Below are 26,479 nucleotides of genomic sequence, written 5' to 3'. Positions count from 1 at the left end.
TGGTGGTTGTAACAGTTATGACAACTGTTCCTGCATATATGTCCCTCCTCAGTGTGAAGAAGACTGGACTCCAAGCTGCTCCTGCTGATCACTGCGTGTTCCTCCTGTGTCTAAAATCTATTTCCATTATGAATCAGGAAACTGTTTGCACCAATCATAAAGGCAATAAAATACGTCACACACTAAGAAATAACAAAAAGGAATTGTGCATTTCAAGGAGATTTTTCCCTCGTTTTTTGAAATCATAAGAATACAAACTAATGCAAGACTGTCATGTTTTCATAAGTTTGTAGAGACACTGTTCTGTTGTATTCTAGGACATCAGTCACTTTTTAAATGCATGCTACTCCTCTTCATCATCAGCATCATCATCAGCACCCATGACCTCCTTTTAGTCTTTGTTTTGTTATTTTTCAGAGTTCAGGAGACGTTCTTATGGGATTTCCACAGTGTACAAGTACTGTTTAGAGCCTTTACCTAAAAGAAAAGAGTAAAGTACAAAGTAGATTTACTCACTGCAGGAAAATAATGCCTCAATCTGATATATTGTCTTATATGACAAACTGAAAGTGATGCATCAAAGTGTAAGCAGCATTTTCCTGTTACAGCTTGTCTAGATGGAACTGATCTGATCTCCTTTATGTACAGGTAGATATCCAGTGGGTTTGCTAAGGGTCACAGATGAGGGGCTGTGTGAGATGTTTAATGGGAAAGGAAATAAAACCATTGTTCCAGACCTGCAGCTAAGATACTCAAGTATCTTCAAATATGAAGCTGAGTATTACTTCCATACTTTCCTCCACTGCTGATGACCTTGTTACCTGCTGCTCCCTGTTAATGATCAGCCTCAGTTCTGATAGTAAACTGTTGGCTCTCCGGGGGGAAGAAAGAAGTTTGTATTTGTTTAAGATACAATGAAATCATATTTTGACATATTGGTAGATGACATGGAGCTGAAAAAATACTACAGGTATAAATGGAAACTACAGTTTATTTCTGTTATTTCCTGTGATAGTGTTTGTACACTCGCTCATGATAACTGTTCATTCAGCTGCTGTTTTTGTCTGCTGGACATCTTTAGCTTTCAGTAAGGATGCATTCATAGATCAGCACATCTTTTTGAACCACATTTCTTATGAGACTCAGAGTTTACATTTTGGAAATGTGGTGAGACCTGGGGTAGAAAGAGACTGAAGCCAGCTTCAACCTCGGCAGTTTTGTGTGTGTCTGAAGCAGAAAGATAAGAACTGTGTGGCCAACTCATTACACACATAATCCTGAATCAGAAAAACAGCATCAAGTGTTGTAATTGTTAAACACAGAAGTGTGATTTATATCAAAGTCAAAGTCAGCTTTATTGTCAAGGACCATATACGTACAGTCATACACAAGAATTTGAAATTGCAATCCTCCCATGGCCCCCAGTGTACACTAAAACAATATAAAGATAAAAGGATAAAAATAAAATAAAAGTTTTATGCACAACACAATACAATACTATACAGTTATTTAAACAGCAGTGTCCAACACAATCATAGTGATTGTGGAAAAGTTTGTGTGCAAGTGGGGGTGGGGCGGTCAGTGAAAAAGTAATAGTGTTGGGTCAGAGTTCATATGTTTGGGGGGTGGGGGGTTCAGAGGAAAGAGGTTAATGCAGGTCTGGAGTTCGTGTGTGAGAGCAGGGAGTGAATTCAGCATCCTGACAGCCTGATGGATGAAGCTGTCGCTCAGTCTGCTGGTTCTGGCCCGAAGGCTGTTCAGTCTCCTTCCTGATGGCAGCAAACTGAAGAAGGTGTTGGACGGATGAGTGGAGTCACCTGTGATGCAGATAGGGTTGCCAACCGTCCCTTAAAAAACGGAATGGTCCCGTATTTAGAAACAAAAGTACACGTCCCGTATTGAGCTAATAAGGGACGCACTTTGTCCCGCAATACAGTGAGAATCAAAAGTAGTCTACAAATGTTAATGGAATTAACGCTTTGTTTGAAAACATAATTCCCAGCCCCTCTCCTGCTTTGTGACCAATGAGCTGACAGCACACTTATGACAATTCAGATTACCGCTCATCTCATTGGTCGAGGAAAGGTCGCTTACGGAGAAAATACCGGAAGACAACAGATGACCACAACAACAAGCATGGCCAACAGGGAAACAAACGCCGACACTGCGGTGCAAGTCTCGGACGACAGTACACCTAAAGCTGGGCAGACACTGTGCGATTTTTTCAGTCACGTTATTCAGCTCCTGCTCAAACTGCACGATTGACGCGCAGGGGTTAGAAGTTGGTAGGTCACGATGCAGGTCTCACACTATACCGCCCGATGCTCTGATGCGACCTGAGCGCTCACACTGTGCGTCCATAAAATGAAGGTTATAACAGAAAATCTGTCGCTCGCTCTCTCTCTCTCTGTCTTTCACTCACACAGACACGCACACCACCAACATCAACTTTGCTAAATTGCTAATGAAAAACATGATCAGGCAGCTGTGATTGAGCAGCAATGTAAATCCAACTATTTTCACGGTTGTTGTGGTCGTGATAATTTTGTGATGCCACATCGAAAAGGCTCGGATGAGCTTTCCAAAGTTCTACAAGTTGTGCCTCCATCGCTTGTGTCCAGTTCACACGCTGCACAGCCGTGCTGCTCCATCTTTTTCACCCACGTTTACGTGTTTGCGCGTGAGCAGTGTTAGCCGAGCGATTGATATCAGGAGCTGGTCGTGAGGTGTTAATCGCTTCTCGTTACCCCACGTATACTACACGATGCACGATGAAGGCCCAAATCGGGCCGATCACCAAATCGGTCGCACGACTCAAAAATCGGCTCAAAATGGGCCAAAAATCACACAGTGTAAGCCCAGCATTAGAGCAGCAATGTTTGTTTGTTCAGACAAAGAAAAAAAAGGCTGCAAAAGTACAGGGAGGAATGGGAAAAGGAAAACACCTGGCTGGGAAAATGCACGATAACACCTATAAAGCGCACTGCACTGTGTGCCGGCGCACTTTTTCCATAGGCATGCTTCTAGTGGTGGGCACATGAAGAACATTAGGGGCGTGAAAGCTCGGAGAACCCTTAACCAATTTTTTGTCCACCAGGCCACGGCAGAAGCAGATATGGTATGTAAACACTGGTTTGTTTTTTTCAAACCCTCTGGTTAAGGTTAATATGGGCATGTGCAGTGAATATCAGCGCTATGTGGCCAGAAGTGTGATAATATAATTTATTTTGTGTAATAAACAACTGCAAGGATAGATGATTACAACAAATAGATGACTAATACATAAAAGTAATACATAGATTAATGATGATGATGAGTTATGATGCGTAATCATGGGAACAAGTGGGTTTACAAACAGGAGCAGCTGATTAGCATTAGAAAAGCTGAAATAATACCTCAACTGAAGCCAATTGTACTAAATGCACTATATGTGCACTGTTACAAGAATATTTTTCATTCTATTGTTTTCTATTAATTTATATAATTTTAAGTTAAGCAGGACAGAGTTCTTTTAAAGAAAGATTTGCTTATATTCTCAAAAGTTAACCATGACAGGCTTCTGTTTAAGAAAGAGACCTGTTTTACTGTGTTAATGTTGTCATTTTGAGCTAAAAATAAATGGCTAAATGATCATTTGTTTCCCATATGGTCATATCACAAAGAATATGCATCTGCTTAAATCAAATTCAAGTCAAATGGTTAAAAAATAATTTCACACACAAAAAAAGAGCTACAAAATTCACCACACTGGGAAGGGTGAACTGGGTTGCCCGGCCCTGGCCACGAGGTGTCTCTTATTTATTTTTCAGGGAGTTGGCAACCCTACATAGCAGCCACCCAGCCCAGCTCTAGAATTTTCTTTTCCTCCCTTGATCTGATGAGGAGTGTTGTTCTTGTGCCCACTGCCAGCTGGAAACTTGGGTACATTTAATATGAGCCGCTGTAGATAAGTTTATGAAACATTTGTACTTGAAACTGATGTTTTAATGTGTTGTTAGACAGAGAAGTCATGAGCCGAATCCGACAGGCATTGGCCATTGCATGAACTCCTCTGGGGAGTTAGCTTGCAGCACATGTTCAAATTGAATGTTCTGGGTCTTATTATGCTGCAGCGAGATTCAAATCCACAACTGCGATGTTTTTGTTAAGGAAGAAAGCTAAATGTTCTAAAATATGTGAATGAAGTTATTACCGGGCTGGATAGCAGACTGTTAGCAAGCTAGCAGCTAAGGAAACCTGGCTACCTTTCCAATATGGCGGCTGATACAAGGTCAAATATCAAGATTATGTGCTTTTGCCTAAGAAAATTTGGTTAACAGCATTTATTTTTTCTGTTAATATTTTTTATATGGACCAGCCTGTACCTTTATGATGTTAAGACTGCTAGATGAGCTGTTAGTGACACTGAGTTAGTCATGACTATGCTTTCTGTGTTTTTTCCCTCCCCTTTTGGTATCCTGTTCCTGCTGGATGAACCACTTCATGATCATCCTCATCTGATGACTCCGCTGCGCTATCCTGCCTGGTAGATTCTCCTTGCTGCAGGTGTATGCTTCTGCCAGCTGGATGCTGTTACTGGATAGTACACTGTTCCAATGGAGCGGTAGGAACAAATTGAAACACACTAAAAGAAAAGGGTTATTGTTTAAAATTGTGTTTTAATAAATGTGTTAATGTTAATTAAGTGTTCATTGTGTGCTGGAGGTGCTACTGGTCCTATGGTGGAGCAGCTACTACCTCTCCTTTAAGAAACTTGCCTCTGATGGGATACAGATATTTGGGACACATTTCAATTCTTGTAAGGGTTTAAAAAATACACAAACTTGGAAGAGTTGACTGGATTTGTACAAAATGAGATGGCTGGCAATGGAAAGATGCAATTCGATTGTTACATGTTTAACTCTTTAAAGCCGGTCGGAGCGGGCACGCTCTGTTTTGCGTAACTATTTTTAAATCCCTGTTGAACCGGGAACCGCGTAAGCTAGCGCAATAATTTTTTTGCATATGAAACCAGAGGAGTTGTACTTACATCTTATGCCATCAGCTTGTCCTAGGTCACGGTTTCCTTCCACATATAGCTTTGCAAAAATTGCATAAAAAGCGCTTGCAGTAACAAAAACATAATATTCCAGAAACACGCTTTGCCGATCCGATCAGCTGTTCGTATTCCAGATGTATTTAATTTTCAATCAAGATGGCAGAGCTGTAATCATGCTCTAAAATTATATATTGTAATATGACAATTGTAAAGTTACTTAACCTGTGAGTCCTTGGTAAAGACATTCTCTTCAAAGTGAACGCTGCAAAGATGAGATGCAAGTTTCAAGTACATCCTTCTTATGTTAGCTAGCCACTAGTTCCGTCTCTGTGCTACACCATCACCTACAGGACAACTGCAAAACAACAACAACAACAACAACAAAGAACAAAAAAACAAAACATGTAGTTAAGATGATGGTTTTTAATTAGCTGCTGTAAAACAATGTAATAACAATAAATAAATGCAACATGACATTAACTGCTTTTTAGGTAAGTACTTTATGTACTTTTGGAGAACTGTTAGATCATCCATGTTTTCTACAGTCATTGGTTTGCTGGACAAAGTGGCCCACCCGAGGGGTTCCCTGCCATTGACCAGCAAGCCACCCTGGCTGAGGATCATCTGATTGCCAGGGCAGAAGGAGCAGAGCATGCCAGGCAGTCATGGAGGTACAGCATTCTAATAAGGTGTCAAGGGGGTATACACCAGGCTTTGGTGGACACGGGCTGCGCACAGCTCCTGGTTCACCAAACCCCGCTTTGCCCCGGGACATTATTGGTGTTGCAGTGGGTGGAGGTTACATGTGTACATGGGGGCATTCACAGACAAAACACATGGAATAAAGGCTGCAGTCAGTTATATTTTATCTCAGATAAACTAGTCAGTGTTTATTAGTGTTTGCTCAACTAGAAGTCTTCATAGTAGCATCCACACATCAAGTCTTTAAACAAATAATGAAAGGATAATGAAAGAAAGTTTAATGTGAAATTACTGAATTATATGAAATATTATGGCTTTGTCTGCCAGAGTGTTTTTCTTTAAACTACTTGGAACACTTTTACTGGCAGTCAGTGATGTCACTAAAAGGCAAGCTTCTTATGTTGTGTTGCCATAGTCTCCGGAGTTTACTTTTAAAGCTCACTTACAGAACTGACTTATACAGCTTAGTTAGAAAAGTCAAGCATCCAGACATTTGAAGGACTATTCACTCATTAAGGTGACATTTTCTATTTTAAAAGTTCTCAAAAAATTAAAATGAAAAAGGAAACAAGAAAAGTTACGACTGAGGCAGATAAGAAAGATCCAGGAGATCAAGGTAAGTAAAATAATAAAATCAAATCCTGGTAAAATCCAAATCCTAGAAACGTTGACACTGTGTGAATCGTTTTTAGAGCAATTGAATCATATGTTTGATTGAAAATAACTTTAATACAAGATGTCTAATCAAAGAAAGGTTACTGGGGCACTTTGTCTTTTGGTAAAATAATGTGACAGGTTTATTCTTGGACTCAACAGTGAAAACAGAGCAACAAGTGTCATCAAGATCTAAGACTTAGTAAACCTAGTATCAATTCGCACTGGTCAGTTTTTTTATCCCAAGAATAAACTTGTGATAATTTAAGCAAAAGCAATTTCAAATTCTTTGCCATCAAACTGCTTCCAGTCCTGATGTCGGGGACTCTTTTTCACCACTGTGTTGTTGTCGTTTATAGATTGTAAGAGCAGGACTGCTAAAAGAAAGGCCAGTCCTGAAAAGAAGACCCCAATAAAAAGGAGGAGGGTCGCTGAGCAGGCTGGTCCTTCCACCAGCTCAGATGTGGTGAAAGGAGTGAAGCGCAAGGTTGTGCAAGATGAAGAGGGCACAACAAAGAAAGCAAAGAAGGCTAAACTTCTCGACCATATGAGCGGTGACAAGGAGCAAGCATCCTCCTTGTTGGACTCTGGTAAAGGTAGGCTAATTAGTTGAATAAGGGGGTAGATTAAGTGTGGTTGCTAGGTTTAAGATATTAGTGTTTAGTGTTTGTGTCTATCATCCAGTGAGCTGATGTGCTTTTGGTGTTTTCCACATCTCCAGACTTGAACAACAAACAGGTGTGCGCAAAAAATGGCAAAAGAAAGGCCACGGGAGACAACAGAGAGTCACCCAAGAAAAAAAAAAGGAATGTGGACCAGGACAAAAAATCAGTGGCAGACCAAAAACGTAAGTAGCAAGCAGCTTGGGTTTTATATTCAGGGGAAGGGCAAAAGGAACATTTATGCTACAGAGGAGAGTAATTTGTGTCACAGCTGTAATAAAACAAGATTTGTTGTTTTGTCTGTTCAGGTGAATTCCAAGCCAGATATGTGGAGGAGCACCAGCTCGGAGAAGGAGGCTGCGGAGCAGTGTTTGCTGGCTACCGGATAGAAGATCGTTTTCCAGTAAGTGTTCAGATGATGGTAGTAAGACAGGCAGTAACGCAGATAATGGATAATATCGTAAACTGAGACATCTGCTGTGTTTCCACCTTTCATTATGTCATACTGAGGAAATGCTCACCAATGCTCTGTGTCTTCTAGGTTGCCATCAAACACATTCCCAAAAATAAAGTCTACTGCAAAGTGGCGGTAAGCGTCCAACACTTGAATCAGTTTTACATTACTGGATTGAATGCGGCGTTCCTCATCATCCACTTTGTTGTAACATTTCAGGATGAAAGCGGGAAGAAGCTCTCAGTGGAAGTGGCCATTATGGTTAAACTTGCAGGTGAAGCAGAAGGGTCAGTGGGAATATCTGCACCTGTGTCCTTGCTGGAGTGGTTCGACCTTGGCAAAGAGCTGATCCTGGTGCTGGAGAGACCTGTCCCCGCTGTGGACCTGCAAAAATACAAAGCAGAACATGGAAGAACTTTAACAGAGGCCAAGGCCAAGGTAGGTTGACTGGGAGAGCCTTAGACTGTACAGCATTCAATCAAGGCAGAAAAGCATTAACTCATTATTGTGTTTTTCATCTTTTCCAGGTCATTCTGAAGCAACTAGTTGATGCTGTAAAGGAACTTGAGGATAAACACATCTTTCATCGGGACATCAAGGGACCAAACATTCTGATTGAGACCGGCTCAGATGTGCCTCGAGTTCGCATCATTGACTTTGGACTGAGCTGCTTTGTTAAGCAGCGATCTCTGTATCGCATCTTCTATGGTAACATATTCTGCTCCTGCTTTTCACAGATGTAACAATTTGTGTCTTTTGTTTTAGAAGAAATTGCAATTGTGTCTGTTTGTTAGGCACTCCTCTTCACATCCCTCCCGAGTGGTACATTAGGAGCTGCTACAGGTGTGGACCCACCACGGTGTGGCAAATGGGAGTGGTGTTGTATGAAGCGCTTCATGCACGATACTTTAGTACCGCGAGGTTCCTCACAAAGAAACTGAGCATCAAAAAGCGTCTGTCCACAGGTAAGAAAACTTCACACTTCCAGATTCACTGATGCCTTGGATCACTAGAACTATCATCTTCATCTTTTTGATCTTTTCTTTCTTTCAAGAATGCCGGGATTTCTTGGACGCATGTTTAGCTTTAGTCCCGGAGAAGCGCCCAACACTGGAGGAGCTCCAGCTTCACCCCTGGCTAAGATAACACACACAAACACACAATTCACACCTCATCATATAAGTATGATACGTTGTAGTAACTTCCTTCCTTTTTTCTGTTGGACAGTAGTAGATAGAATGGGTCAATCTTAAAAAATAAATAAATAAAAATTTAGCTTTTTTGGAGTTCCTGTAACCCCCCCAGCCATCCCAGGAAAGGGGATCTCTCTTTGAATGGGCTTTCCCGAGGTTTCTTCCCATCGATCTGGCCCCCTGGGGAGTTTTTCCTTGTCTTCATAGAGAGCTTGGGCTGGGTCAGGAGCTCCATCAAAACTGTCTTTATTTGATGACATTAAAGTCATCAAATAAAGATGTGTTTTACTTAAAGTAAAATTTGATCAAAATAAAACTTGTTTAATTCATCTTTGCTGAGGATTCTCCTTCATTACTATTTTGTTTTGTTTTGTTTTTACCCATGGTGCATTTTGACAAATAAGAAAACTGAATCAGGTTAAAGTGTGCACAAAGACAGTCACACTGCAAATGATCTGAAGACTTGCATCTGTTGCTCTAACCCCCAACTAGTTTAGACAGATTTCCTGGTTCTACCAGAGGTTTTTTCCTTCAAGAAGGGAGTTCTTCCTTCCCACTGTTGCTGAGTGTTTGCTCATAGTGGGTTGTAAAAGCATAAAAGTTAATAAGAGGCATTCATAGCAGAGTTATCACAGCGGGAACTATATAGCTTAAATGTACAATTTCTACAGGACGAATTATAACTTCATTATGTATAAAAGCTCCTGTGGATAATTACTCCTATTTGTAACTTTACACAAGAGAAAGTTTGCTGTCACACTATTTATAACAGGTTGGATTTTGTCCTCTGAGTTGAGCCTTTGGTTGCAGTTTATTGAAGAATTTCCTCTAAAGTAGCTGTTGATAAAGATTTAAAGTCCTGTTTATATACATAAATATGCTTTAGTTCATGTTTTTTTACATGTCTGCCTCAGTGGATCAGTAGAAGATCTGGCACAGGAAACTAGATGATGAAAAAAGGGTACGAATATATATATATATATAGATAGATAGACACAGGTTGCAACGTAGTATTTTCATTTTTTCTTAGCATTTCTTTAACGTCTTGGTGCAAAAGAATACCTGCATTTGTGTGTAAAGAAATGTTACATATATACTCAAAACAGTTGGAAAAAAGAACTACAAATTTGGAAAGGAATTTATTCATGTTCTCACTCATAGATGGAGTACATGGTTTAAAAAACACTGAGGAAACAGATATGAGGCGGCTGTATCAACATAAAAACATTAATACAGTTAAAAATGAATAAAAAGTTGCACGCTTAAACTTATTTCTCTACAGTTTGTACAATTCATCCATGTAACAATAGGTTCTCTCTTAATATAGTAGTTAATTAAAATATCTTTACATAAAATACATTTTTAAGTACTCTCCGGTGGAAGTCTGTTGTGGCTTATGTTTCTAAATGACACAACCATAAAGCAGCCCACAGAATATACAAATATGTCTTTGATAAGTGAATGTTGGCTCCCACAATGGCCTGTTAAGTTATTGCAAAAATAATTTACTGCATAATATGTCAGATTAGAACATGTTATAAGCACAAACTGAAGGGGAAACAATAAAAACAAAAATAAAAATACTAAATTAAGTTAAAGGATATTTCTTACTATACTATATAATTGTATAATGTTGCGTTTGATTGCAAATGAAAACCCACCAAGAAAAAAAGAAAGAAAGAAAAAGAGAGAATAGAGTTTAATTTATTCAAAACACATTCTTTTCTTTTATTTAAGCTGTAGCGAGATTCAAATGGACAAAAGAGAAAGAAAAATATTACAGATTTGTTTTATTAATCATGAATAAACTTTATTATACACAACTCTAAATTTCAGTTGGTCTTAGTCAGATGTGTTTTTAATTAAATCCTGCAACACTGTGCTCGCTGCCATCACTTTATATCTTAGTGTGCAATTATTACAATATTTTTCCCCCTTAACTCTCAACTCGCGTGTTTAAAATGTCTGTGATCATATTTGTCCGTTGACTTCTGTCTGGGCCTCGAACGATTCATCAGACAGGTTGGCAGCCTCCAACTGATGCTCCAGACTTTCATCATCGCCTCTATTCTGATCAACTCTTATCTTAAACTTAGTGATGAACTCATTACTGGCCAGCGCGCCCTCCTTTTTAGGGCATGTGGGCTTTGATAACAGCCGGCTTTCCAGTCGCTCTGCAAAGAAAATTCACAAAACATTTCTTATTTGGTAAGCTTGTTAACAAATTTTAGTTCAGTTTTGCTGAAAGTTATAGCATGCATCAGGTAAGAAGCAATTGGTTTTTAAAAAGCATATACATTCCCCAAAACATTTTTATTATGTGCATTCTGGAGAATAAAAGATTGTACACAGTTTCCCTTTTTAAAGTAAAAAGATTATTAAGTCTAATTCTTACTTATTCAGTAGATTAAAGTATTGAAACATCATTATTCATAAAATATGCACATTACAAAATTAAAGTTATTCAAAAATTACTCAAGTACTTACTCCAATACTCACATTATTCAAGTAAATTTAATTTTTGCCAATGTAATGTCATATAAAATCTTAATCTGAATAAGGGATTTGAACCCCACTGTCACGGCCAGGGGATCAGCAGGCCGCTGACTAGTAGTGCTCTCTCTCTCGCTCTCTCGCCAGGGCGGAACTCATGGTGGGTTCACGCCCTCGGCCCACGCCCCTCTGAAGAGGAAACACCTGGGCCTCATCAGTGCAGCCAGCATTTAAGCCAGGGAGTGGCTTCTACTCATCGCTGGATCGTTGTGTGTGACTCGCGTCAGTGCAGCCCGGCTCTGAGCAAGTTCTCTTTTGCTTCCCTGTGCAAAACCTCTAACGTGTGTTTCCTTCTGTACATAGATCCCCTGGACCCGACTCTGCATTCCCCAAGCGGATTCCCTTTTTGTGTGAGTGTTTGGAGAGGAGCAAGTGTCTTTTCCCTACCTGGATTTCCCCGGAGCCTTTTCCCTGTCACCGCTTTGTATATAGCACTATCCCCTGCACTGTTTGTATATACACCTGGTGTAACTGTAATAAATACTGACTGTGCCTCTGAGTCCTGCGTGTGAGTCCTCAAGCGAACCGTGACACCCACACAGATGAGAGCTTAGCAGTGAAGCTCTCTCTTAAAATTTGAGTTATAAAGTCAGAAGTTATCACTGACAGAAATCCATGTTCTTTTAACATAAGAAAGAATATTTGCTGAAATTGACATTAATCCAAGCCCTTAAAACGCCATTTTGGATTAAGCATTTCCTTTTAGAAAAGTCTTCAATGAGCAGGAAGCTCCAGTACTGAAAAAGAAGCCAACATCAACTGCTAAACGTGCTAAAAGTAAGTAAGTCCCCGTAGACTCCTATGATCAAAACACATACAGTATAAAAGTTATAGGTTACAGATCTGAAAAGTAAAACAAATGTCAAAGTGCAAAAAGACTTATGGTCCCATAGAAGTCTATTCCATTTGCCTGGAATTAGGTGAACACCTTTGTGACAAATTTAATGGCTCAGTCATTTGTTTCATGTCATATTTAATAAAAGACTGACATGGTGGCATGTTGAATTGTCCATTTTGCACATATTTGGTCATTCTAAGCGTCAGAAGGGGAAAGATCATTCTGGGAATGCCTACTGGCGAAGGATGTGTGACTGACAAGTCCAGTGTGTGAAGTTTAACTACAGTCTAAGGAGCTTGGAAAGAAAAGCATCTGGACTTCTTTAAGTTTCTTGAAGATGTTTCACCTCTCATCTGAGAAGCTTCTTCAGTTCAGAATTTCTTCAGAGAACTGAAGAAGCTTCTTGAATGAGAGGTGAAACGCTCGCTGAAGCTTTGTGAAATCCTCCTGAAGTACTGCCTTGGTCCCTGATGGTAGATGCCACCGAAGCAGTCAACAGTTCCTGAGTGATTCATAACGCTTCCGTGACTGAAAAGTTTGAGGAGCTCACAACTGTATGAGCATTGTAAAAAGAAAAAAAAAAACAAGAAAAAGAAAAAGAGCAAAACAAAGACGTGAACACTGTTTTGTTGGGAGAGGAAGCAGACGTTGCCTGTGTCTGTGCTGCCATCTTGAAAAAAAATGTTTAACACAGTTGCACAAACAGCTAAAATGATCAAAATTTAAAACAACATATTAAACATAAATATGTGCCAATTACCAGAACTTATATGCAGTTTCACTGAGGTTTAATTATGCTCAGTTTCTCAATACTGCCATGTTGAAAATAAATTAAATAATTAAAAATAAATATGTTTAAGTTAACCAGTGTCTGTGTGTGTGTGTTGTTCTTATGTTATTGTATTTTGCTTGCAGACAAGAATTTTGGATACGATTGTCTTACCTGTGATTTCTCTTGATTGTGTGTGAAATGTGCGTGTAGCTTAGTTCAGTATGTAACCCCAGATAGTGGTTTGGCTTCAGGGTAAATTAGCAGCAGTCTATAAAGGGCTGCCAGTTAACATCAGACGGCCTCTGATGTCCAAATGAAGCTTTCTGAAGCTTGAATTGAAAAACGGTTCATTACTCGAAGCTTTTCAACACAGTCCTGTTTGGTGACATCTGGTGGACAAAACTATGAAGCGCAGCTTGAATCTACAGCTTGTAATGAACTGCTTCATTATGATTGCCCACTCTGCAGAGATGAACTGACAGCTTCAATTTAATGTCACGTGACAGTTGTGTCTGATATCGGGCTGATATGGTGCTTTGAACATGTATTTGTTTTACGTGAAAAAAATTCAGTTATGTCGATTTTAATAATAAATAATTTAGATGAATAAAACGTTCTTGTTTAAACATGTGCCATGGTGTGTTCTCCTGTTGCTTGTGACTTCTTGTAGTTTGTTAGTAATAAAAATACACTAAATATAACAATGTAAAGCACAATATTATAATAGTTGTGAGTATGCTTGTGCTGTGAGGTCACTGCCTCCACCTGATTATGTAATTAACCAGCAGACTGGTACGTTTATATATAATATACTATAAGTTATATCATTATAATTATGTGTACATCATATTTCTTATGTACATTTTAGACCTGGGAGCAGAAATGCTGAGGAACTGGTTTTTATTGAGGAACAGGCAGAGCGTCCTCTCTTCCTGGCTCCATGTCTATAATTATGTCACACACTGATTCGCTCTCACAAAATCACCAAAACACGGCACAAATCCCACCAATGGTTCAATTCCTTATAAATCATTGAATCAGGTACTGAAGCAGTGACGTGCTGAATGAAGCTTCAGACGTCATTGATCACGTGACTCTGTTCAGACAAACCAAGCCTCAGCACAGCGTTTCTGAAGCAGTGTGTTGATTTTTTGACACACGTGCCGGAGCTTCAGCTTCAAACGGGCCGTCACCATCAGAGTTGCTGGAACCATGTCCCACTACTGGCTACTCTGTTTTATTCTGTGTTAAGTTTTTGAATGTGAATTTTCTGTGTTAAGAATAACAAAGAAAATGTAATGAAGTGATTTTAAAGTTTAAACTTTGTGTTAAATCTTGTAAGTCAGAGAGAGAGAGAGAGATGAGGTGTGGGTGCACATCAGATGATCAAATGTCAACAACCTGATTGGCCCAATTGTGAAGATGTGACCAGGGGCGGATCTAGAAGGGTAGCATGGGGTGGAAAGTGCCACCCTAAAATGATCCCTTGCCACCCCAAGTGCCACCCCAGTTTTGCATATGACAGTGTTGTTTATTAAAATAAGATAGCATTAGCAGTTTGAGCATAGTTACAGTCAACAGTGAATATAAATGCTAAAACTGAATATATTGGATAGTGTTCCCCCCCTCCACTATTAACAAATGGTCCAGCCCATAGCAGGAGGGCTTTTTTCTTATTTTCAGTAGCAAGCATGCTTATGATTGTGCCAGAGCACATTTTGAACAACACCATGGGAATTTCGGATTTTACACAGGTGGTTGGATGTTAGACTCTGTAAATGGAAGGAAGATGAGTGTTATTAACCCTCCGTGGTCCACGGACACGCTGCACCTCCAAATCACATGACTGATTTAAGTTAGCAAAAAGCTGCAGCCACACGGAGTCTCTATTTCAGCCCACATTGAAAGTTCGGACTTCAAAGTTTATAAATTTTAATTACAGGCCAGTAAATCCAGAGTTATGATAATATATATAAGCCACACTTTTTTCTAAATACTGTCGTCACGTTTGTGTGTGTGTGTGTGTGTGTGTGTGTGTGTTTTAAGCGTTTTAACGACAGCACGAAAACAGTAAAGAAAGGAAAAAAGCCACCTCTTTCCTATCGGTGGAAAAATGTACCATGTCGACCAGTTAAAAAAAAGTCAACACTGAGATTTGGTTGTTTAGGAAGAGGGAAAAGTTTTGGGAGTGACGGTAACGGCAGCGAGACAGAACGAGTGAGAGAGAGAGAGAGTTTTTAGATGTGGGAGATTTGTGACGTTTAGTGTGGAGTGTATACTTAGTGTGTTGTGTTGTCTTGTGTAGTTGTTCTGTTGTGTAGTCGTTTTGCTTTGTGTGTCAGTGAGGGCACTAATGAACACAAAGGCACATTTGCAATGTAAAAACTGTCACTAAGTAGCAAACCAGCAGAGTGATACATCACCTGTTGTCAGGCCTGCAGGTTTATCCCTGTGCTCTTCTCCTCTGTCTTTTGGTGGACAAACTTTTTTTTTTACTGGCACACATCATTTGTGTGGCATTTTATTACGAAGCCTGATTGTTCTCTCATTTTAGTTTTAGTAATATCTTTAAATGGTTGTACAAAATTTAAAAACTCGGCAGGTGTATTGGCTGCATTTTTAGATAAATAGTTGTATATGTTTACAAAATGTACAATTATATTATATTTGCATTTCAAGTTATAAAAATTTAATCAACATGTCTATGGTTTTTTTTTTTTTACAGTAAAAAAAATACTACTAGGATTTTAAGTTCTTTGTGTGATTTCAGATCAGTAACACTAATGCAGTATGTCAGTGAAAAAAAACAACTAAATTCAGTTGAGCTAAAAAAGAATGATACCAAACAAGGCAAGGGGGAAAAAATAAAATAAAACAATTTGAGGGTGAAATACAAACGTAAACTCAAAAGGAGTCAGAAATGTCCGGTTGTATTTCAGACCTCAGTGGGTTAATCCAACAAATGATGAAAAATTAGGTTTAAATTTTTGTTCATGACAGTGCAGACTCCTGACATTTTGTGCAATTTAAGCTGTAACAATGTGATTGTTTTCTAACAAAAAAAAAAGTGTGAAACTTAAGTAAGACTTGTGTTTGTAAATGAACCGCCCCATGTTGTGTAGCTTTCTGGATTTTACACTTATTGGGCTATATATTTAATTATTATACAGGCTATACAGTACATAGATCAAAACTCACATGTTTTATGTAACTAAAGTGTGTAATTATGTGGGCTACAGACAATAATTAAGTTATATATTTATATGAAAAACGTGTATACTTACTGCATTTGAATCATTTCAACCATATGTAACCACCTGCATGTGTGTTTGGGAAAAAAATGCTTTGATTTTGCCACCCATTTGATTTCTTTGCCACCCTAAGAAAATTTCTCTAGATCCGTCCCTGGATGTGATGTCCACTGAGGGAAGGGGGGAGAAAGGGTGAGCAGGTATAAAAGTGAGGTGAAGAAGAGATTCGGAGTTCTTCCCTTTTGTCCTCTGTGAGATGAGCAGTTCAGAAGTTTGGATCTAAGAGGTTCACAGTTAAAATTCCAGCAGAGACGCTAAAAGGAGAACCACAGTCCAACCTGTGAATGTTTTTAACCCTTTGTGAAACAACAAAGGCATAAATATGATCATATCAATATCATCTACTGGGTCAGACTCATAGGATCAGGGATTAGAACTCCTTTTATCAGAGAGATGAAATCTACTTCCTGTACAGGGTTTTTTTGTGGGCCTACCGATCGACAGAAACTAGAGTCAATAAAAAAAACTGGACATTGGCTCAATGTGTGTGTGGCACAGGCAAACAAGGACTGAGCGCTGTGTAGTCCCACATAAAGTCAGACACCTGGTCACCCTAGGTGGACCATGGCATGGTCTATATGGAGGACACAGACACTGCTGAAAACATGACTCTGTCTGGTTTAGATGATCAAATGTCTTTACTTTAGGAGGCTGTGGCTCAGAGTACATTCACATAATGCCTTTGAATAAATGTAAAAAGCTTGTTTTGCTCCTGCTTTGATTTCTTTGTCCAGGTAGAAATTCTGCTTTTTGCCTCTAAAATCTGAAACAGTTTGAAACAAAGTTTGGTGCTCTAATCCTCTCTGTGTTTGTCCTTTGGTCAGATGGTGATATTGAATGAAATATTCCAGTATTCAGTAGCTCAGCAGCTTTGTAACATGTGGTTTTGCACACTGTTCAAACCTCAGATGTTTGTGTAAACAAGTGTGGAGGACACAAACTGACGGGGGGAGGAACGACATTTACTGTTGATGTGTCTGACATTTAGTCTCCATGAGTTCTCATAAGACTGAAGAACTCTGTGATCTCTAACATGCAGCTGTATGTTTTGAAATCATGTGTCTCATTCTCTGGACTTTACTAGACAACGAGTGAAGAACATGTAACGAATATCATCTTTAAAGTGATGAATAATAACTCTGCCTCTGTGTCTTCATAAAAAGATCGTACTTCTGAAAGGTCAGAGGGCAGCATCCACTCTGGTTTTACACAGTTTTGCAGGTTTAGCTCTTCTGAAGTTCAGCACCTGCTTTTTCAACCAATCAGAAGCCAGTATTGTAGAGAGTTCATATTTCTTTTCATGCAATTGAATAATTTTGAATGTTTAGGTGAATATTTATATTTAGAGTATTTTCTCGATCAGTGTCTTCAGTCCTGACCCTGAGTGCGTACGTTTAAAAATAAAGTGATATAACTTCTTTTACATTACTGTGAACTTCTTGTACAGTTTGACAGCTGATTGTTGTCGTGTTTGTCGTCATATGAAGATCGTTTCCTAAAGAGGACTGAACAGTCATTTAGCCTCTGGCTCCATCCATGAATCTGATGTTTGCTGTATAATCTGTGCTGTTAAAAGTGTAATGGAACATATAATTTGTACATATAATTTCATATGTAATTATGATGATCTTTACCCATTAAGATTTCAAATGAAACGATAAACAAAGGCCAAGAAAACTGAGTTAAACTCCTGAGTCTACTATATATTTGCACCATGAAGAAATGAATTGTTTGCACCAGTAATAAATAATCAAATATATCAAATTATCATCAATATTTAAATAAAAGGAACCATCGCTCCAAACAAAACAACAATTAAACAGAGAGTCCTATAAAACTTCAATTTCAAACATCCACGTAAAGTTAAACTATTAAACTTTAACTGGGTAGACTTCCGCAGGCACAAGCATTCTCCACTGCAACCACTGAACATCCAAGGTATGGACATTGAGGCTGTGGACAGCTACAGGTACCTTGGTGTTCATCTGAACAACAGACTGGACTGGACTCATAACTCAGACGCCCTCTACAGGAAAGGGCAGAGCAGGCTGTACCTGCTGCGGAGACTCAGGTCGTTTGGGGTGGAGGGCCCACTCCTGAAGACCTTCTATGACTCTGTGGTGGCTTCTGCTATCTTTTATGGTGTGGTCTGCTGGGGCGGCAGCATCTCTGCTGGGGACAGGAAGAGACTGAACAGGGTGATCCGAAGGGCCAGCTCTGTTCTAGGATGCCCTCTGGACCCAGTGGAGGTGGTGAGTGACAGGAGAATGGCGGCTAAGCTGTCATCCCTGTTGGACAACGTCTCCCACCCCATGCAGCAGACTGTGACAGCACTGAGCAGCTCCTTCAGTGGGAGACTGCGGCACCCACGGTGTGGGACGGAGAGATTTCGCAGGTCTTTCCTCCCCACTGCTGTCAGACTCCACAACAAAGACTTTAACTGAACAAACACACACATCCACACATGTGCAATAACACTAAGTGCAATAATCTTTTCTGGCATCGTTGTATTTTTACTCAGTTGTATATAGCATTCGTATTCTATTTTTATCTTATTGTATATTTTTATTCTATTTTATTCTACTGTATATAGTATATTATTTTATTCTATTCTGTACAGCTGTGTACTGTATTTATTCTTATTGTATTCTAATTTTTGCGTCATAACTTTTGCACTGTCCACTTCCTGCTGTGACAAAACAAATTTCCCACGTGTGGGACTAATAAAGGTTATCTTATCTTATCTTATCTTATCTTATTGCACGGTCTGGAAGGGAACAGAATAACATTGGTAATAGTCTCAGGAGACGTCTCCAGTCTGACACCCAGGACAGAACCAGCCTTTTTAATCACTTTGTTCAGTCTGTTGGCATCAGCTGTCTTCACCCCACTGCCCCAGCACACAGCTGCAAAGAACACAGTGCTCTCTACCACAGAGTGATAGAACATGGTCAGCATTTTCCTGCAAGCATTAAAGGACCTGAGCCGCCTCAGTAGGAAAAGCCGAATCTGCCCTTTTTTAAAGACAGCATTGGTGTTCTTGGTCCAGTCCAGTTTACAGTCCAAGTGTACCCCCAGGTACCGGTAGTCCTCCACGATTATGCCGGCTTGTACACGTACACGAGAGACACGAGAGTTCTTCTTTACTGATGTTTACTGTGCTTCTCTTAACGTACACAGGTACACCGTAGAACTGGTGAATACAAATGTACAAGAAAATTATATTTCAGCATTAAAACATATTACAATATAAAATTCACAAAATATAAACAAACATACCACTTTGGCCTGCAAGTAGGCAAACCGGTGTAATTGGAACTTAGGGCTTATTTCTTCTTTAACATTTACACGGCTAGACCGTCACCATGAGCAGCTTCTCTGACCTTACTTCCCAAAACAGGAAGTGACCTCTGCCCTTACCTTATACTTACAAAATTAACCGGTTATTTTCCATGTACCAAATTAACTGTACACCAATCCGGTAGGCAAAAAGAAAAGGAAAATGTTAACATGCTCAACACAAAAATAAAACATACAAAATAAAATGCGTTAATTACATTTATCATTACAAGAGCTCCGCCTTGTGGTCAAATAATAACATTTCACCAACTGTTACAACGATCTCTACATCAGCCCCCTCTGATGGTGACTGCGGTAGGAGGAGGAGCATGCTTCCTAAAGTCCATGATCAGTTCTTTTGTCTTTGTGATGTTAAGTTGTAGGTGGTTTAGCTCACACCACTCGACAAAGCTGTCCACCACACTCCTGCACTCCTCCTCCTGTCCATCCCTGATACAACCCACAATGGCAGAGTCATCCGAGAATTTCTGCAGATGACATGACTGAGACTTGTACCTGAAGTCAGATGTGTAGAGGGGGAAGAGGAAGAGAAATATTATTGTTTCACATAATAAGATCTACTTCATAAAAACCAGGGTGGGAGGATTTTAGATGACCTCTGAAAACTGACTCACCTCTGCGAGTGTGAGGCTGTTCCTCCAACCTCAAAAAAAATCTGACTCTCCAGTCACAGACAAAAACAAATATCCAGCAGGGTAAACGCTGACTGGGTGGATGCTGGAGGTTGCTGGTCACACACATTAGCAGAGTGCTTCTAGTTCCCACTGACCCATGTGGACAGTGACTGTGGAGAGCTGCCCTGGCAAACTGAAAAAGGGAAATAAAATTTAAAAAGCCAAACAGGATTTCCGTAAAGACCATCTTGGAATCAGTAATCAAAGATGGATCACAAACTTATAGACAATCATTGGTTCATCAAATAAATATGAACAGGTTCCTTAACTGTAGTGATTTGATTCCCATCCTTCATGTACACAGCACATTTGTCAGGGCCTTCAGGTAAATACAGGAATAATCTCAGGTAACATGGCTTATTGTAGGAATTCTGTGAGAAAGGTTGCTCTAATATTAATACCACAAAATCCAAGGACAAAGCAACAGCTCAGATTTCTTGAACAATTAAAAAAAAAAAACGTCAGCCTATCGATCCATTTTCTTCTTTATATTTAATTCAGGGTCACAGTGGGAGGGTTGGTGGGTGGGTGGGGACTAGGGCCTGTCCCAGTAATTATAGGTAGAGTACACCTGGACAGGTCACCAGTCTGTGGCAGCACTAACAGAGACAGACATTAGAGTAACAAGTCTGTTTAAAATGACTGCAAGCTTGCTACAGCTGCATATATGACCATGTGTTTCTGTGCATACAGTCCACTGCAGGAAGCTGCTGTCAATTTTTTTGAGTCAACTTTAAACAGACCTCACAAAAGGCTGATGGAGCTCGTCCAGTAGTCTGAATTAAGAATGATACCTTTGGCCAGGGATGAATCCAGCACATCTCCTCACCACCTTCATTTTAACGGTCCTGGAGTGTGTACTCTTAAGTATTTTTCCCAAACTTAAATAAAAAATACTGGTATTTAATAAAATACTCGGTTAAGTAGGTGAGGCAAAGTTACAGTTACTGGATCAGTTTAAGACCAAAATACATTCAAATGAATTACTGACATGGACACTTTGTAAAAAACAAAAATTACTAAACAGTTCATGCAAAAATTTTACTAAAACCTTTGAATTAAACTTCAAAGTTTTCATTTCAAGCACATCTTGATGTTTTCTTTTAAATTCCACTGTGACTGTGTACACAGGAAAAACTACAAAATAATGTTTGTTTGTTTGTTTTTGTAAACACTGTGGAGCGATCTGCATTTGTTGTTGCTAAATTTAAATATTTGTTACTATTTAATAATAATAATAATGGATTGGATTTATATAGCGCTTTTCAAGGCACCCAAAGCGCTTTACAATGCCACTATTCATTCACTCTCACATTCATACACTGGTGGAGGCAAGCTACAGTTGTAGCCACAGCTGCCCTGGGGCAGACTGACAGAAGCGAGGCTGCCATATCGCGCCATCGGCCCCTCTGGCCAACACCGGTAGGCAAGTAGGGTAAAGTGTCTTGCCCAGGGACACAACGACCAGGACAGAGAACCCAGGGATCGAACCGGTGACCTTCCGGTTACAGATGCGATTCCCAACACCCCTTGAGCCACGGTCGCCGATCATAATCTCATTTGAACATAGGTTTGATTTAGTGGAGTCAGTTGTTCCCATGCATCATTCTGTAAGTGTGAGAATGAACTAAGATTAGAAAATGTCAAAATATAAAGTTTGATTTATTTTTATTCATCACAGAATCCTAAACTTTGCTGAACTTTTTGAAATATAAAATGAACTCGCTGAGTGTTGACTGTCATAACTCAAAAAAGTTAAACTGGGCTGACCCAGTTGAAACTAATTTTAACAGTTTAAACCAGTTAAACTAGTTTGCCTGGGTCAGACTTGTTACTGCATGATGTAACCAAACATACCACACCCTGCATCATGTGATTGGCTCTTGGTCGCTCTGTAAGAATATTTCTTTAGTGCCTCCCTTCACAGATGTGTCTGTATCAGGATGGGTCTAAACAACATGGTGTAAATGCAGTTGCTGGTGAGCCTCATTTCCTGTAGGAGGTGAACAAGAGCAGAGATCTGTTTCCCTTCAGAGCACAGAGGTTGTTTCTGTTCAGAGGAAGTGAAACTGTCTGACAGTCACTGAGAGACGGTGAAACGGCACAGCACATGAATCAAATGGATCAAACAAAATTCTGCTGTTCAGTCTGTTTGGATCTACTGAAGGATCCGGTGACTATTCCCTGTGGACACAGCTACTGCATGAACTGTATTAAAAGCTTCTGGGATGAAGAAGAAAAGAAGAAAATCTACAGCTGCCCTCAGTGCAGACAGACTTTCACAGCGAGGCCTGTCCTGGTGAAAAGCACCATGTTAGCAGATTTAGTGGAGGAGCTGAAGAAGACTGGACTCCAAGCTGCTCCTGCTGATCACTGCTATGCTGGACCTGAAGATGTGGCCTGTGATGTCTGCACTGGAAGAAAAATGAAAGCCTTCAAGTCCTGTTTATTCTGTCTGGCATCTTACTGTGAGAAACACCTTCAGACTCATTATGATTCACCTACATTCAAGAAACACAAGCTGGTGGAGCCCTCCAAGAAGCTCCAGGAGAACATCTGCTCTCGTCATGATGAGGTGATGAAGATGTTCTGCCGTACTGATCAGCAGAGTATCTGTTATCTCTGCTCTGTGGATGAACATAAAGGCCACGACACAGTCTCAGCTGCAGCAGAAAGGACTGAGAGGCAGAGAGAGCTGGAGGTGAGTCGACAAAACATCCAGCAGAGAATCCAGGACAGAGAGAAAGATGTGAAGCTGCTTCAACAGGAGGTGGAGGCCATCAATCAGTCTGCTGATCAAACAGTGGAGCACAGTGAGAAGATCTTCACTGAGCTGATCCATCTCATCCAGAAAAGAAGCTCTGATGTGAAGCAGCAGATCAGATCCCAGCAGGAAACTGAAGTGAGTCGAGTCAAAGAGCTTGAGGAGAAGCTGGAGCAGGAGATCACTGAGCTGAAGAGGAAAGATGCTGAGCTGAAGCAGCTCTCACACACAGAGGATCACATCCAGTTTCTACACAACTACCCCTCACTGTCAGCACTCAGTGAGTCTACAGACTCATCCAGCATCAATATCCGTCCTCTGAGCTACTTTGAGGATGTGACAGCAGCTGTGTCAAAGGTCAGAGATAAACTACAGGACATTCTGAGAGAGGAATGGACAAACATCTCACTGACAGTCACTGAAGTGGATGTTTTACTGTCACAACCAGAGCCAAAGACCAGAGATGGATTCTTACAATATTCACGTGAAATCACACTGGATCCAAACACAGCAAACACACAGCTGTTATTATCAGAGGAGAACAGAAAAGTAACATACGTGAGAACACAACATTATTCTGATCATCCAGAAAGATTCACCAATTGGTTTCAGGTCCTGAGTAGAGAGAGTCTGACTGGACATTTTTACTGGGAGGTGGAGTGGAGAGGGGGAGGAGTTTATGTAGCAGTTGCATACAAGAATATCAGCAGAAAAGGAGGTAATGAATGTGTGTTTGGACATAATGACAAATCTTGGTCATTAGATTGTTACAACAACAGTTTTACATTTCGGTACAACAACATCCAAACTCGTGTCTCAGGTCCTCGTTCCTCCAGAGTAGGAGTGTACCTGGATCACAGAGCAGGTATTTTGTCCTTCTACAGCGTCTCTGAAACCATGACTCTCCTCCACAGAGTCCAGACCACATTCACTCAGCCGCTCTATGCTGGACTAACATTTTGGTTAAATTATGGAGATACTGCTGAGTTGATTAAGCTCAAATAGACTGAAGTCTTTCATATTGTGGGTTTAAATCTGTATTTTAGTTTCATTTTATTTTCTCTCCATCATTTCTGCACAGAGATCAGCTGTCAGTCAAACATTATGGGTGGTACCTCCACATCTTCTAGTTGTTCTCTTGATGTTTCTGAGTTTTTAAAGGAGATCTTTCCTGTGACTGTTTATGGAGGCTATCACTGCTCATCATCATTTTGATTTACTAAAATATTTCTCCACATGAAAATGTAAACTTCTCTATCCTCTAAATGTTTCAGGAATATTTGTATTGAACAATGTCGACATTTCTCTTTATGAGTATGGCAGACCGTGTGTGTGTGTGTGTGTTTGTGTTTGTTTTTGTCAAAATCATCAAACAAATGAGGAAAAACTGTGATTTTAATGAATGAATTCATATATTGTGTTGATGTTTTATTGTGTGAATAAACTGGAAGGTTTGACTATAAATCAAACTTTGAACAAAGTCTTTTCTTCTGTCTTCATTCCAGGATCTCACTCAAATCTGATGCAGAAAATATGAAACTAATCTGAGAGAATAACTGAAGCAGTTTTCCTCCTGAAGCATCACAAAGTTCAGAGTTCATGTTTGGAGCAGAAGATTCAGCAGTCGCTCTGTGACCTTTCAACTTTCTTCACTAAAACAGCTTCATTACAGAGAAACAAGTCACATTTTCTTCATGTTCTTAAGTCCTTTAAAATGTTTTAATGGTCCTTGAATGCAGCATCAGTGTGGCAGGTTTAAAAGGTCACTTTCTGTTGTGTTCAAAGATTTCCTTCAGATATGGTCTTTAATCAGTAAAGCCAGTGATACAGCAGTGTCATTAGCTGTGTTATTGGCACCAGGCTGTGTTTATCTATGTATTTAATTTTGTCTGAGGATGTCTTCAGCATGAAATGATCATTTGCTCAGCTGCTGTGTCTCATCTCTTATCAGACATTGGTTGGAACAGAGTTTTGTTGCTGACCATCTGACAAGAGGGTGAAGAAAAGCTTCAGGCTTCATTTGGACACTACGTTGGACAGAAGTCTCCACAAAAATGACTCAGAAACACAAATATTATTAATGAAAGTCCAAATTTCAAAAAGGGGTCATACATGATCCTGAGAAATGTCCTTGAACATTTGAACATGAGTCAGAGGGTTGTCAGGTTTCTACACTGCATCGTGGCATCAAGCCTGAGATGTCTGTGGAAACAAGTATGGAGGACACAAATGCACAGACGCAGTCGAGCTGTTTGCTGCTGATGAGGAAGGAAAATAGTCTGTTGGATATTAAAGCAGCATTTATTAGAGTAAGAACAGATACTTGTGTCCTTCATTTGATCCCCGTCAATTTACAGAAGACTTAAGGACCCTTTGACTTCTAACATACAGCTGCATGTTTACAATTTTATTATTTATTTATTTATTTCTAGCAAAGCGAGACTTTACTGATTAAAGACATATAATCAGACATATTACTGTTACTCTCTGAAAAAGACTCACATAAAGCAGATTTATCACAAGCAAACATCAAGACACATCCTTCATGGCTTAAAGTTGCAGTGGGACTCTTTCGCCATCTGGTGGTTGTAACAGTTATGACAACTGTTCCTGCATATATGTCCCTCCTCAGTGTGAAGAAGACTGGACTCCAAGCTGCTCCTGCTGATCACTGCGTGTTCCTCCTGTGTCTAAAATCTATTTCCATTATGAATCAGGAAACTGTTTGCACCAATCATAAAGCCAATAAAATACGTCACACACTAAGAAATAACAAAAAGGAATTGTGCATTTCAAGGAGATTTTTCCCTCGTTTTTTGAAATCATAAGAATACAAACTAATGCAAGACTGTCATGTTTTCATAAGTTTGTAGAGACACTGTTCTGTTGTATTCTAGGACATCAGTCACTTTTTAAATGCATGCTACTCCTCTTCATCATCAGCATCATCATCAGCACCCATGACCTCCTTTTAGTCTTTGTTTTGTTATTTTTCAGAGTTCAGGAGACGTTCTTATGGGATTTCCACAGTGTACAAGTACTGTTTAGAGCCTTTACCTAAAAGAAAAGAGTAAAGTACAAAGTAGATTTACTCACTGCAGGAAAATAATGCCTCAATCTGATATATTGTCTTATATGACAAACTGAAAGTGATGCATCAAAGTGTAAGCAGCATTTTCCTGTTACAGCTGGTCTAGATGGAACTGATCTGATCTCCTTTATGTGCAGGTAGATATCCAGTGGGTTTGCTAAGGGTCACAGATGAGGGGCTGTGTGAGATGTTTAATGGGAAAGGAAATAAAACCATTGTTCCAGACCTGCAGCTAAGATACTCGAGTATCTTCAAATATGAAGCTGAGTATTACTTCCATACTTTCCTCCACTGCTGATGACCTTGTTACCTGCTGCTCCCTGTTAATGATCAGCCTCAGTTCTGATAGTAAACTGTTGGCTCTCTGGGGGGAAGAAAGAAGTTTGTATTTGTTTAAGATACAATGAAATCAT

The 26,479-nt window shown here is 39.8% G+C and overlaps 2 protein-coding genes across 9 annotated transcripts; both read left to right on the top strand.

Moving 5' to 3' along the window:
• Positions 1 to 1,960: 1,960 nt before the first annotated feature.
• LOC309694538 (serine/threonine-protein kinase pim-2-like) lies at positions 1,961 to 9,032 on the top strand. 8 transcript variants are annotated; one of them, XM_082514700.1, is made up of 11 exons: positions 1,961 to 2,285; positions 3,016 to 3,118; positions 4,530 to 4,603; positions 5,584 to 5,709; positions 6,754 to 6,990; positions 7,116 to 7,241; positions 7,365 to 7,459; positions 7,598 to 7,948; positions 8,038 to 8,218; positions 8,305 to 8,475; positions 8,565 to 9,032. In XM_082514700.1, exons 4-11 carry the CDS (start codon positions 5,691 to 5,693, stop codon positions 8,654 to 8,656), a joined length of 1,272 nt encoding a protein of 423 aa, XP_082370826.1. In that variant the 5' UTR covers positions 1,961 to 2,285; positions 3,016 to 3,118; positions 4,530 to 4,603; positions 5,584 to 5,690; the 3' UTR covers positions 8,657 to 9,032. The 8 variants fall into 8 exon arrangements, with proteins under 8 accessions (XP_082370826.1, XP_082370825.1, XP_082370830.1 ...); XM_082514699.1 differs by having other exon boundaries at positions 2,427 to 3,118; XM_082514705.1 differs by having other exon boundaries at positions 1,980 to 3,118; positions 7,598 to 7,645; positions 7,730 to 7,948.
• A 13,098-nt stretch (positions 9,033 to 22,130) lies between these two features.
• On the top strand, positions 22,131 to 24,455 carry LOC309694528 (tripartite motif-containing protein 16-like). The gene has a single exon (XM_082514683.1). The coding sequence runs from the start codon at positions 22,322 to 22,324 to the stop codon at positions 23,978 to 23,980; it is 1,659 nt and encodes a 552-aa protein (XP_082370809.1). The 5' UTR covers positions 22,131 to 22,321; the 3' UTR covers positions 23,981 to 24,455.
• The last annotated feature ends 2,024 nt before the right edge of the window (positions 24,456 to 26,479 follow it).

This window comes from Aulonocara stuartgranti, assembly GCF_965226115.1.
Source record: "Aulonocara stuartgranti genome assembly, chromosome: 18".
Classification (NCBI taxonomy): Eukaryota; Metazoa; Chordata; class Actinopteri; order Cichliformes; family Cichlidae; genus Aulonocara; species Aulonocara stuartgranti.
The sequence above is the reverse complement of the archived record's forward strand: the minus strand, read 5'-3'. Positions and strand labels throughout refer to the sequence as shown.

What these genes read in the sequence shown, in the direction of transcription:
- LOC309694538 (XM_082514704.1), top strand. An exon ending in ATCAGTGGCAGACCAAAAAC is followed by an intron (nt 7,242 to 7,364) that starts GTAAGTAGCAAG and finishes TTGTCTGTTCAG; the next exon opens with GTGAATTCCAAGCCAGATAT. An exon ending in GGATAGAAGATCGTTTTCCA is followed by an intron (nt 7,460 to 7,597) that starts GTAAGTGTTCAG and finishes TGTGTCTTCTAG; the next exon opens with GTTGCCATCAAACACATTCC.
- LOC309694528 (XM_082514683.1), top strand. Translation starts at nt 22,322, where the DNA reads ATGAATCAAATGGATCAAACAAAATTCTGCTGTTCAGTCTGTTTGGAT.